The sequence below is a fragment of the Mobula hypostoma genome, chromosome 2 (genome assembly GCF_963921235.1).
Source record: "Mobula hypostoma chromosome 2, sMobHyp1.1, whole genome shotgun sequence".
NCBI lineage: Eukaryota > Metazoa > Chordata > Chondrichthyes > Myliobatiformes > Myliobatidae > Mobula > Mobula hypostoma.
In genome coordinates this window covers 238,385,609-238,398,466 of record NC_086098.1, presented here as the reverse complement: position 1 = coordinate 238,398,466, position 12,858 = coordinate 238,385,609, and the positions used below count along the sequence as shown (strand labels likewise).

General features: G+C 43.0%; 1 protein-coding gene across 1 annotated transcript in view; it reads left to right on the top strand.

Moving 5' to 3' along the window:
- Nucleotides 1-12,391, top strand: part of hormad1 (HORMA domain containing 1) — a 47,056-nt gene extending 34,665 nt beyond the window's left edge. Inside the window, exons 14-15 of the mRNA XM_063032260.1 lie at nucleotides 4,166-4,291; nucleotides 10,978-12,391. Of these exons, the coding sequence (XP_062888330.1) occupies nucleotides 4,166-4,291; nucleotides 10,978-11,067 (216 nt within the window). The 3' untranslated portion in view covers nucleotides 11,068-12,391. The remainder of the gene's footprint in view (nucleotides 1-4,165; nucleotides 4,292-10,977) is intronic.
- The last annotated feature ends 467 nt before the right edge of the window (nucleotides 12,392-12,858 follow it).

Sequence of the window (12,858 nt, the reverse complement as noted above, 5' to 3'; positions counted from 1 at the left end):
TAGATCCTCAGAGATCTTGACACCGAGGAACTTGAAACTGCTCACACTCTACACTTCTGATTCCTCTATGAAGATTGGTATGTGTTTCTTCATCTTACCCTTCCGGAGGTCCACAATCAGCTCTTTCGTCTTACTGACATTGAATGCCAGATTGTTGCTGCGACACCACTCCACTAGTTGGCATATCTCGCTCCTGTATGCCCTCTCGTCATCATCTGAGATTCTACCAACAATGGTTGTATCATCATTAAATTTATAGATGGTATTTGCGCTATGCCTAGCCACATAGTATGTAGAGAGTAGAGCAGTGTGCTAAGCACACTCCCCTGAGGTGCACCAGTGTTGGTCGTCAGCGAGGAGGAGGTGTTATCACCAATCCACACAGATTGTGGCCTTTCAGATAGGAAGTTGAGGATCCAATTGCAGAGGGAGGTACAGAGACCCATGTTCTGCAACTTCTCAATCAGGATTGTGGGAATGATGGTATTAAATGCTGAGCTATAGTTGATGAACAGCTTCCTGACGTAGGTGTTTGTGTTGTCCAGGTGATCTAAAGCCGTGTGAAGAGCCGTTGAAATTGCATCTGCTGTTGATCTATTGTGGCGATAGGCAAATTGCAATGGGTCCAGGTCCTTGCTGAGGCAGGAGTTCAGTCTAGTCATGACCAACCTCTCAAAGCATTTCATCACTGTAGATGTGAGTGCTACCGGGCGATAGTCATTAAGGCAGCTCACATTATTCTCCTTAGGCACTGGTATAGTTGTTGCCTTTTTGAAACAATGGGAACCTCTGCCCGTAGCAGTGAGAGGTTAAAAATGTCTTGGAATACTCCCGCCAGTTGGTTGGCACAGGTTTTTTAGAGCCTACAGTATTGCATAATAAGTTTAAAAAAGAGAGAAAGTGCAGTTTAATCAGACAAGGTGCAAGGGTCATTGTGAGGCCAGGCGTGTTGTCGCCACTGTTCATTGGTGTTAACCCAAGACAGGCCTGAGTGACGGGAGGTGTGGGTGGAACGATAAAGGACAATTATCTGACACATTGCATTGTTGTGGTTTCAACTGTATTGTCAAAGAGAAATCTGATTTTAGCAATGCTATAGGTTGAGTACCCCTTATCCAAAATGCTTGGGGCCATGTGTTTCAGATTTTGATTTTTTTTGGATTTTAGAATATATAGTGAGATGGTTTGGGATCACCATCATTTCCGACTGAATTTATGTGCTACCAGTAAGTAATCTTTGCCTTACACTTGTTCATCACACGTATTAACAGAAAAATTCATTACATGCCATTAATATAATGAAAATATAGAAAACATAGAAAACCTACAGTACAATATAGGCCCTTCGGCCCACAAAGCTGTGCCAAACATGTCCCTACCTTAGAACTACCTAGGCTTACCCATAACCCTCTATTTTTCTAAGCTCTATGTAGCCATCCAGGAGTCTCTTAAAAGACCCTATCGTTTCCACCTCCACCACTGCTGCCGGCAGCCCATTCCACACACTCACCGCCATCTGCATTAAAAACTTAACCCTGACATCTCCTCTGTACCTACTTCCAAGCACCTTAAAACTGTGCCCTCTCGTGTGAGTCAGCCCTGGGAAAAAGCCTCTGACTATCCATACGATCAATGCCTCTCATCATCTTGTACACCTCTATCAGGTCACCTCTCATCCTCCGTCGCTCCAAGGAGAAAATGCGAGTTCACTCAACCTATTCTCATACGGCATGCTCCCCAATCCAGGCAACATCCTTGTAAATCTCTTCTGCACCTTTTCTATGGTTTCCACATCCTTCCTCTAGTGAGACGATCAGAACTGAGCACAGTACTCCAAGTGGGGTCTGACCAGGGTCCGATATAGCTGCAACATTACCTCTCGGCTCTTAAACTCAATCCCAAGATTGATGAAGGCCAATGCACTGTATGCCTTCTTAACAACAGAGTCAACCTGCGTAGCAGCTTTGAGTGTCCTATTGACTCAGATCAAGATCCCTCTCATCCTCCACACTGCCAAGAGTCTTGCCATTAATGCTATATTCTGCCATCATATTTGACCTACCAAAATGAATCACCTAGCACTTATCTGGGTTGAACTCCATCTGCCACTTCTCAGCCCAGTTTTGCATCCGATCAATGTCCCACTTTAACCTCTGACAGCCCTCCACACAATCCACAAGACCCCCAATCTTTGTGTCATCAACAAATTTACTAACCCATCCCTCCAATTCCTCATCCAGGTCATTTAAAATCACGAAGAGAAGGGGTCCCAAAACAGATCCCTAAGGCACACCACTGGTCATCTGCCTCCATGCAGAATATGACCCGTCTACAACCACTCTTTGCCTTCTGTGGGCAAGCCAGTCCTGGATCCACAAAGCAATGGATCCTATGCCTCCATACTTTCTCAATAAGTCTTGCATGGGGTACCTTATGAAATGCCTTGCTAAAATCCATATACACTACATGTATGGTTCTACCTTCATCAATGTGTTTAGTCACATCCTCAAAAAATTCAGTCAGGCTCGTAAGGCACGACCTGCCTTTGACAAAGCCATGCTGACTATTGCTAATCATATTCTGCCTCTCCAAATGTTCATAAATCCTGCCTGTCAGGATCTTCTCCATCACCTTACCAACCACTGAAGTAATATAATGTGTGCAGGTTAACAAAAGCAGCACAGCAGCATCGGGAGAATACCTGAATCAGCTGTTGAACAGCAAACAACGGCAGGTTTTCTGCCTCCACCTATGATGCCATGTTTTGATTAAAAGGTCACAGTACACTGTATTTGTTTTTTTTTAAACTTTTTTTAAGGTTTTATGTAAGGTGTAAAACAATCAGCATTGTGGACTTGTTCTGAAGTTAGATTTTCAATCAGCAATGAACGGCAATCTCAACAATAATTTCTCTGCTGCTTCGTGCTCATCTTGAAAAATCACAAATCTTTAAAGAATATAATGCTTCTTTTCTTAAATTTCTGCAACCACCCTGCTGAATATTCACAATTACCTTCGATTTTCAATTTTTCATGATAGATACCACTAAGCAGCATGTTCACTCCAATGCTGATGAGTTCACTCTTTCAATATACAATCAAGATCTTCATTTTTCACTTTATGCAGTGTTTTTCTATTTTTCATTAACTTCTGTTCATTTCATATGTGAGGTCACTTCTCGGAGGTGTGCAGAGACCTGCGCATTACCTGGGAACATTCCCAGTGCTTTGTGGAATTTTTCGTTTGTGATGTCCCATCAGTGCTCAAAAAAAACTTCAGATTTCAGATTTTGGATTTTTGGATAAGGGGTACTCAACCTGTATCGGTATTGGTGTATTATTGTCACGTGCACCAAGATGCAGGGAGAAACTTGTCTTGCAAATCAACACACAGTATATTGATGTAGAACAAAATAAATAAAAATAAAAATGCAGAATAAAGTGTAACAGTTACAGAAAAACTGCAGTGCTGGTAGATGATAAAGTGAAAGATTATAACGAGGTAGATTGTGAGGCCTCCTCCAAGAGGACCAGGAACTTGTCGATGGGTTTGCAGGCTTGCGTGCCTCAATGACCCGGAGAGCTATGTTGGCTGGAGTCAGGGCTTTATGCTTTGGCTCTTGATGGGGTCACTCATGCCAAACAGGTCAAAGGGTAGAGGCCAGACTAAGAGTGGTCTACTGGTCCTCCAGGTTTGGAGGTTCAGCTCAGGGCTAACAACCTTGGCTGGTCAAACAAATTGTTATGGAAACAGCAATAAAGAACCCTTCTACATCTAAGTGTGACAATATTCCTGAGTCTTCACTGTCTTATAACAGTGGGGTAGAAACTTTTCCTTGAATCTGGTGATACGTGCTTTCAGTCTTTTGTATCTTCTACTTAATGGGAGAGGGGAGAAGAGAGAATGTCTGGGGTGGGTAGGGTCTTTGATTATCAAAATCTGACTGTTAAAGGGGATCTGGATAAATACAGGATGGGTAAGTTCATAGTCCTATAGAGAGAGTGCGGAACAAGTGAAAGTAATTAAAGAGCTTTAATGAGCTAATATAGGCTTATGGAGTGAATGGCTGAGATCAGGAGGGAAGGGAAAGGCAGGAATAGCAAGAAAGGTGAGCTTCGCTAACAAGAAACCACACTTAAAAATTGATTCCTTACATCATTTCAAGGTATCTGTGAAGCCAGTGGACAAAGGAGGCCAAAAGCCAGTGGACAAAGGAGGCCAAAAGCCAGTGGAAGACTCGCAGAGAAAGGCTGCTGGTAAAAAGAGAACCACCTCGGAACAATCAAAACCTGTAAGTTAAAAGAAAATTAGCCCTTACTGATCCTGTGAGGTTTACAGGGAGAAGTATGGTTGCCCTGGGAAGTGGGATTATTGCTAATAACCAGGATTAAACGTAGCCCTGTTTCCCATCCTCCTACCCAATACAGTTCTTATACCTTGAAGGAGATTATCAGAGGTTTGGGAACAGTAAAAGGGAACAATAGGAGGAGCATTTGATGGTTCTGGGCCTGTACTCAGTGGATTTCAGAAGAATGAAGGGAGCATCTCATTGAAACCTACCAGATTCTGAAAAGGTTTAGAGTGGATGTGGAGAGGATGTTTCCTATTGTGGGGGAGTCTAAGACCAGAGGGCTCAACCTCAGAATGGAGGGATGAAATTTAGAACAAAGTAGGGGAGGAATTTCTACAGACGGAAGGTGGTGATTCTGGAATTCTTTGCCACAGATGGCCGAAGACGAACGTATCAGGTGTATTTAAGACAGAAACTGATAGTTTCTTGATTAAGGGTTAGGGGAAGACGAAAGGAGAATGGGTTTGAGGGAAAAATAAACCGTAATTGAATGGCAGGATTGTCCTGATGGACCAAAGAGCCTAAATATGTCCCAATATACTGTATTATGTTCTAAATATGCATCTTTATAATGAAACCCTTAATATTTTGTAAAGTGAATCCCAGTTAATTGGGACACGTCTGGACCAGTACATTTTGGCCCAATTAAACAGTTGCCCCAGTTAACTGAAGTTCCATGGAAATACAGGTTTCCCCCGCGATCCGAAGGTTCCGAGCATTCCTATGAAACGGTTCGTAAGCTGGAATGTCGTAAAGCGAAGAAGCAGTTAACATTTATTTATATGGGAAAATTTTGTGAGCATTCGCAGACCCAAAAATAACCTACCAAATCATGCCAAATAACACATAAAACCTAAAATAACAGTAACATATAGTAAAAGCAGGAATGATATGATAAATACACAGCTTATATAAAGTAGAGATAGTTTTCCACAATCATTACCTGCACTGTTCTCCGTAGCGAAAATCTCACGCAAGTGCTCTTTGCAAAAACACAATGCAAGCGCCGTCGGCAGAAACACTCTTTCCAGTAACCTTTAAGCTATGAAGCTGCCAAAACATACCAAATAACATGTAAAAATACACAGCTGATATAAAGTAGAAATAATGTATGTACAGTGTAGTATCACTTATGGGAATCGGGAAGACAGCTTGCCAAGCACACTGATGATGGTGTATTAGGGTGAGTCGTCGGACGTTGGGGTGGTGCGGTGGCCCCCACCCTCTGGGCAGTGAACTGATACTGATCTGCTGAGAATGCGGCGGTGCAGCAGTAGCCAGGAGGCACACAGCACATCTTTAAGAAAAAAGCCGAAATAAATATGCTAATTAATTAGGTGCTGCCCGGCACATAATTGTCGGCCCAGATCAGAGGCAATTGCCCATTGCGTCGCCTCTGATCTGGGCCGACATTTATGTGCCGGGCGGCACCTAATTATGTTTGTAATTAGCATGTTTATTTTGGCTTTTTTCTTAAAGATGTGCTGTGTGCCTCCCGGCTACCGCTGCATTCTCCGCGAATTGGTATCTGTCCGCGGCCTGGGGGGTTGGGGTGGTGGGACACTGGGGTGTCGTCTCATCATCGATCAGGGCAGGCAGGTCATCTTCTTCTATCTCTGCCTGCCTCGATGTCAAAGGTGGAGGTTCGTCGTCTGCTGTGGCTGATGTGGAAGGCTTGCTTGACTGCTGAGCTTCACACATTTTTCTATCATACAGTTCTTTGTAAGGACTCAAACCATCCTGCAAATATGCCTTAAACCGATGCACCCTTTCAAAATTAAAGTCGTACTTTATAATTACTCATTCAGTTTCGATTGTTATCTTTTTCTCTTCCAATTGCATCAGCTCTTCATCTATCAGTTCTTGGTCATGGGATGCCAAAACCTCTTCAACATCATCTTCGTCAACTTCCACAAGCCAAACTCACTTTGTCCTTACTTCGTTCACCCGATCAAAACGCTTAATTATGTCTAGTTTTACGCTACGTGTAACACCCTTATGAGCTCTTTCAGGCTTTTCCGATACCTTAGAACTCATCTTGCTAACGGCTGCTCACAGGCAAGTGTTTAAGCAATGCCGGCGAGAATGCCGTTCCGAATCCGGGGGAGAGCAGCTGCTCGGGGCGCGCACTGATTTTTTTTTCACGTGCTGCCTTTTTTCATAACAGTGAAAACACCTTCTGTTAGCGAAAACAGGGAACTAATGTAGGTCTTTTGTAACAGTGAGGTTTCGTAAACGGAACGTTCGAAAAGCGGGGGACACCTGTAGTTGAAAAGGTATAAAGAAAACAAATTACCGTTTAACTGAGTAAAAATTAGGTATTTAAATGAAATATGGAGTAATTCATCCTGTGTACACTGCCGTCTTCTTTTGATTGGCTATAAATGAACAAAATCAGTGCAGCCGCCTAGTGCAGATAATGGACTACCTTCATCAGAATGAGAATCAGGTTAAATATCACCAGCATATGTCATGAAATTTGTTAACTTTACAGCAGTGGTACAATGCAATACATGATCATATAGAGAAAAATACTGAATTACAGTATATATTTAGTTAAATAAGTAGTGTAAAAAAACAGAAATAAAGTAGTGAGGTAGTGTTCATGGGTTCAATATCCATTCAGAAATTGGATGGCAGAGGGAAATAAGCTGTTCCTGAATCATTGAGTGTGTGCCCCCAGGCTTCTGTACCTCCTTCCTGATGGTAACAATGAGAAGAGGGCATGTCCTGGGTGGGGGGGACGCCAACTTTTGAGAATTGCTCCTTGAAGATGACCTGGATATTACAGAGGCTAACACCCATGATGGAGATGACTAATTCTACAACTCTGCAGCATACTTTGAACCTGTGCTATAGACCCCATTCTAGATGGTGATGCAGCCAGTTAGAATGCTCTCTATTGTACATCTGTAGAAATTTACTAGTGTTTTAGGTGACATACCAAGTCTCCTCAAACTCCTAATGAAATATAGACACTGTCTTTCTTTCTTTATAGCTGTTCCAACATCTATAATGTTTTCCACAGTTGCATCCTCCAAATCTTCATTGTTATTGTAACATTGTCAATACCTTCAAATTCTTTGTAGTTCCTAACTTCTTTTAAGTTGTGAACTCATTTCATTTTCACTCCCAGCTGTTTCTGACATCTCCAAGCTTGAATCCACAGTGAGCAAAACAGTTCTGAATTGTCTTACTGATTATTTCTCACCAACTGTCAGTGACAAAAATCACTGCGTTTTGAACACACACACACTGTCACTATTTAAAAACTTCACTTGAAACATGGTGTAGTGCAGGGGTCCCCAACCTTTTTTGCACCACGGACCGGTTTAATATTGACAATATTCTTGCGGACCAGCCAACCGGGGGGAGGGGTGTTAATCACGACCGGAATATAGGTGATAAGTCAACTATATGTCACTTATAAATGGCTAATACACTCAATTTCATTTCTAAAAGAGTTTATCTAACCAATTTAGTATTAAACACACAGCGCATATTTTCCTCGCGTGAATACAGTGATAAATATACTGTAAGTCAATAGCACCATAAGATTTTAAGTAACGTTTGGATATTAAACACACAGTGCATACTTACCTTGTATGAACATATAAAATCATTGCAACACACCAATATCGCTGAATCAGGGGGAGCCCTGGGCTTGTTTCCCTGCAACAAGACGGTCCCATCGAAGGGTGATGGGAGACAGCGCTACTCGAAGGGGGCTCCTTATGTCCAGTCTATTCCGCAATTTAGTTTTTGTTGCATGCATTGTAGAAAACCCCACTTCACAGAGATATGTTGGAAATGGAAGCAACGTTATCGGTGCTTTCGTGGCTATCTCAGGATATTCAGCCTTGACTTTGATCCAGAATGCTGGCAGAGATGTTATGTCAAACATACTTTTCAGCCCGCCGTCATTTGCAAGCTCGAGGAGCTGATCTCCTGCTGCGCTGACATGGATGATTCACCGGGGACATTAACAAATGGGTCACGGACCCATTCCTTTGCACGTCTTGGGTCATTTGTGGTTGGGAAGTAACGCTCGAATTCTGTTGACAGTGAAGATAGGTGATTGCGACGAGCTGTGAGAAGGACAGTGCAGCCTCAGTCTCTCCCAAAATCCCAGCTAATGTTGGGAAAATGTCAAATATGCCCCCGTCCACTCGCCGTCCCCACAGTTCCAGTTTGGCTTTGAAAGCAGACACTTTATCTGCCAACTTGAAGACAGTTGTCATTCTCCCCTGAAGTGACAAATTGAGTTCATTGAGCAGGTTGAAGATGTCACACAGATAAGCGAGTTTTGCCATCCACTCCTTGCCACTGAAGTGTGCTGCCAGTGGTGACATTTTTTCTGCTTCTGTCCCGCTTGCTCATGTCTTTTCCGCTCAAAAAACTCAATGGGTCTTGGACTCAAGGTGCCAAAGCAGTTTTGAGGGCTTCATTGCCTCATCAGACAGCTTGTCGCCACATATCACACACAGGGGGCTTGAGCGTGTGAGTCACCGGTTGCAATAAAGCCATATTTTATGTACGACTCGTCGTATTTTCTGTTGAAGGAAGCTTTTTTTTTTGCAGTCTCAGCCTCAGCTGTCTCTGTGTTATCTCATCGTTAGGCCTTTTATGTCCCCTACCAGCTCTTCCAAAGAAACTCTCAAGCAACGTCTGTTTTTTACTCATTGAGTAGTTGTAGGTTAATGACCGACGGATGACCTCACATGGGTAATGACCTCGCGTGCGTTCAAGTTCAACAGTGGGCGTGACAGGGAATGAGGAAAAGTGCAGCTGACTCATATCATTTCATGTTGCCAAATCATATCGTTTACTTGCAGCCCGGTGGCACATGCTTTGTGGCCTGGTACTGGTTCGTGGCCCGGTGGTTGGGGACCACTGGTGTAGTGTATAATAGCCACACAAGTACACGCAACTGTTGTGAGTTAGAAATTGCACAAGAACAGTCTCTTGTCCCAAATAAACGGCAATGTCCCAAATAAATGGAGGGAATCCTGGCTATTTTCTCAATTAGTTTCTGTTCCAAATAAACAGCTGCTCCAATTATCTGACGGCCCAATTAACCAAAATCCACTGTATTTACCAAACTGACTAGAGGTTTGCAGTTGAGTGCCATTGAGACCTCCCCAATATTCTGGGGCCATTATTTATCCCACAGTTACAATAAGATTTACTATAATGCTGATGATTGGGAGCTTGCTGTGTTCAGTTCACTGCAGTGATCACACTTCAAAATGTAGGGGACTCTGGATGGGACTGAGAGGAGCTGTGCCTGTCTTCATTATCTGTGTGGGTTGTGGACCTATCCATTATTCCAGGGAATTGGGTGGGGGGAGGGTGAAGCTGGTTTTTTTCCTGGGATTGGGCAGTTGCAGTGTTAAGGAAGACAAATGCAATGTTAGCAGTCATTTTGAGATGACTAGAATATAAAAGTAAGGATGCAATGCTGAGACTTTATAGGGCATTAGACAGATCACACTCGAATATTATGAACAGTTTAAGGTCCTTGTCTAAGGAAGGGTGTGCTGGAATTAGAGAGGTTTCAGAAGAAGTTCACGAGAATTACTCTGGGAATGTAAGGGTTAATTTACTCTGGGCCTGCACTCACAGGAGATTAGAAGAATTGGGGGGGGGGGGGCAGATCTCATTGAAACCAAATATTGAGAGGCCCAGATAGGGAGTCTGTGGAGAGGATGTTCCTATAGTGGGGGACCCTAGGACCAGAGGTACAGTATCAGAATAGAAGGATGTCTATTTGGAACAGAGATGAGGTGGAATTTCTTTAGTCAGATGGTGGTGAATTGGTGGAATTCATTACCACAGACTTTTGTGGAGGCCAAGTCATTAGATATATTTAAAGCAGAAGTTGATAGGTTCCTGGTGAGTTAGGGCATCAAAGGTTATGTGGAGAATGCAGAAGAATAGATTTGAAAGGGGTAATGAATTAGCCATGATCGAATGGTGGAGTAGACTTGAATGGGCCAAATGGCCTGATTCTGCTCTTATGTCTTATGGTCTAATGGTCTTATGCTAAGAGGGTGCCTCCCTTGTGGGTGGAATCTCAAACTAGAGGATGTTATTTCAGAATAAGACATGGATAGGAAAGGTTTGGAGGACTATGAGGCAAATAGGATTGGCTCTGATTGGCACTTGGTCAGCATGGATGAGTTGGGCTGAAGGGCCTCTTTCCCATGCTGTAGAACTCTACGTCTCTACCTAAAAATTGGTTAGTCTGTATCCCGATAATATCCAAATTGGCTGCTCCAGTTACTTCTGACTAGAGTGAAGAGCTCTTAGACCTTCAAAACTGTGAGAAAGATACTCCTGAAGTTAGAGAATTATTCACAAACACAAGAGATTCTGCAGATGCTGGAAATCCTGACTAATGCACGCAAAATGCTACAGGAACTCAGCAGGTTAGGCAGCAACTATAAGAGATGAATAAACATTTGATATTTCAGGCTGAGATCTTTCATCAGTCTTGGCCTGAAACATTAACTGTTTATTACCCTCCACAGATGTTACCTGAGCTGCTGAGTGTTTTGTGTGTGTTGAAAGGATTACTCGAGGGGGAGTGAATGTACAAATCCTTCTTCATGTCTCTCCACCAGGTGTATCAGTTTGAAATCCCTTGCAGCCAGGATGAAGACCCAAAGAAGAAGAGGAAGAAATTCAGTGAGCCCAAGGAACGGTTTCGTTAGCTGACACATTCACGTCCACCAGCTCTCTGGTTTTACATGTCTCCTCGACATCCACGTTCCTTTTCAGTCGCAGAAACCAGTTGTCAGGAGTTTACTTCCTTAATGCTGGTGTGTTGTTTGGGGAGGAGAGAAGGCAGAATAATGGCCTTACAGAAATTTCCCCCTTATTCTTGTTATGCATCGTTCTCTCGTTCTGCCAATCCCTTGTCAAGGCAGATGGCTTAGGGACACGCTGAAACTATTTTGCCCTTGCATCCTTTTCATAGGTGGCAGATTAGTTCCATCTCCCCCCTCAAATATACAAACTGTCCCCTCATGAGTAGAGGATCCCAAAGATTTGCAAAAAATACTTTCCTCATCTTAGCCCCAAGCACGTAACGTACATCACTGTCACCCAATTCTAAAAGAGCCTGTTAGCACCTACCCTGTCACAGTCTCCCTGGGGCTGCCTTCAAAATTCCAATGGCCCCTTCAAAGACAGCTCTCCCACCTGAAGAACTCTTTGTATGAACCTTTGCTGTCTGCCCCATCCTCCAATCGTTTTGCTAATGTCCACAGGAACCACCCAGTTTCTATGAACATTTACAAGAGTGTCATTAGAAGCAGTGAAATATTCATACCCCATGGTTGAGGGAATCACTGCTGCATTGGAAATCAAAACTGCGGCAGGCAAATGAAATCTAAAATATACAGAAAAATACTTAGCAGGTCAGCCCACATATGCAGGAAGAGAACTCCTTCATCTTCAACCCTGAAATATTCACTCTGCTTCCCTTCCCAGGTCCTGCCTGACCCGCTGAGCATCCCCTCCATATTTTACTATCAAGACAGTACAATGTCCTCAGAGTCACTGGTGAGACAGATCTCTCATGTTGATCCTTAGCAGTGGCACAGATCTGTTGCAATGTACTGACGTTTTTAAAAACAATTAGGTCACAAGACAAGACGATGGAACAAGAAAGTGCACAGGATGAACTTGATATTTACTGGGGTGACATGTGAACTGTTTCTGTTTCTTATAGAGGAAAAACTAGTTCTTCACCTTATTCTCAGTTGAGGGGAGGGGGTGGAATCCAGCTGTCCAGCTAAATGGCTGCAGCATTCAAAGTAAATTGTACAAGTGCCTGAGGAGTAGTGATGCACAAAATATTGGCCTACATTGTCCGGTGATAAAACTGTTCTATTCCCAATGTATTATCTGGATTACATGTTTACTAAAAGTCACTGATCTTGTTAATGTTGGCCTTTATCCTCTGATAAAAGGGAAAAGATTCCAGTTATTTTTATTTATTTTTTAGAGATACAACACAGAATATTTCTTCTGGCCCAGCAACCCACCTATTTAACCCCAGGCTAATCATAGGACAATCTACAATGACCAATTAACTTACTAACTAGTACGTCATTGGACTGTGGAAGGAAATTGGAGCACCTGGATGAAACTCATGCCGTCATGGATGGACATACAAACTTCTTACAGATGGTGTCAGAATTGAACTCCAAACTGGGATGCCCCAAGCTGTAGTAGTGTTGCACTAACCACAAAGTTACCGTTACTTAGAACATAGAACAGAATGGGCCCTTCAGCCCATGATGTTTGCCAACCCTTTAACCCACTCCAAATTAAATCTAATGCTTCCTACCCACATAACCCTCCATTTTCCTTTCATCCATGTGCCTATCTAGAAGTCTCTTGAATGTCCCTAATGTATCTGCTTCTACCACCAACCTTGGCATCATGTTCCATATGTCCACCACTGTGTAAAAAAAACACCTACCTGACATCCCCCC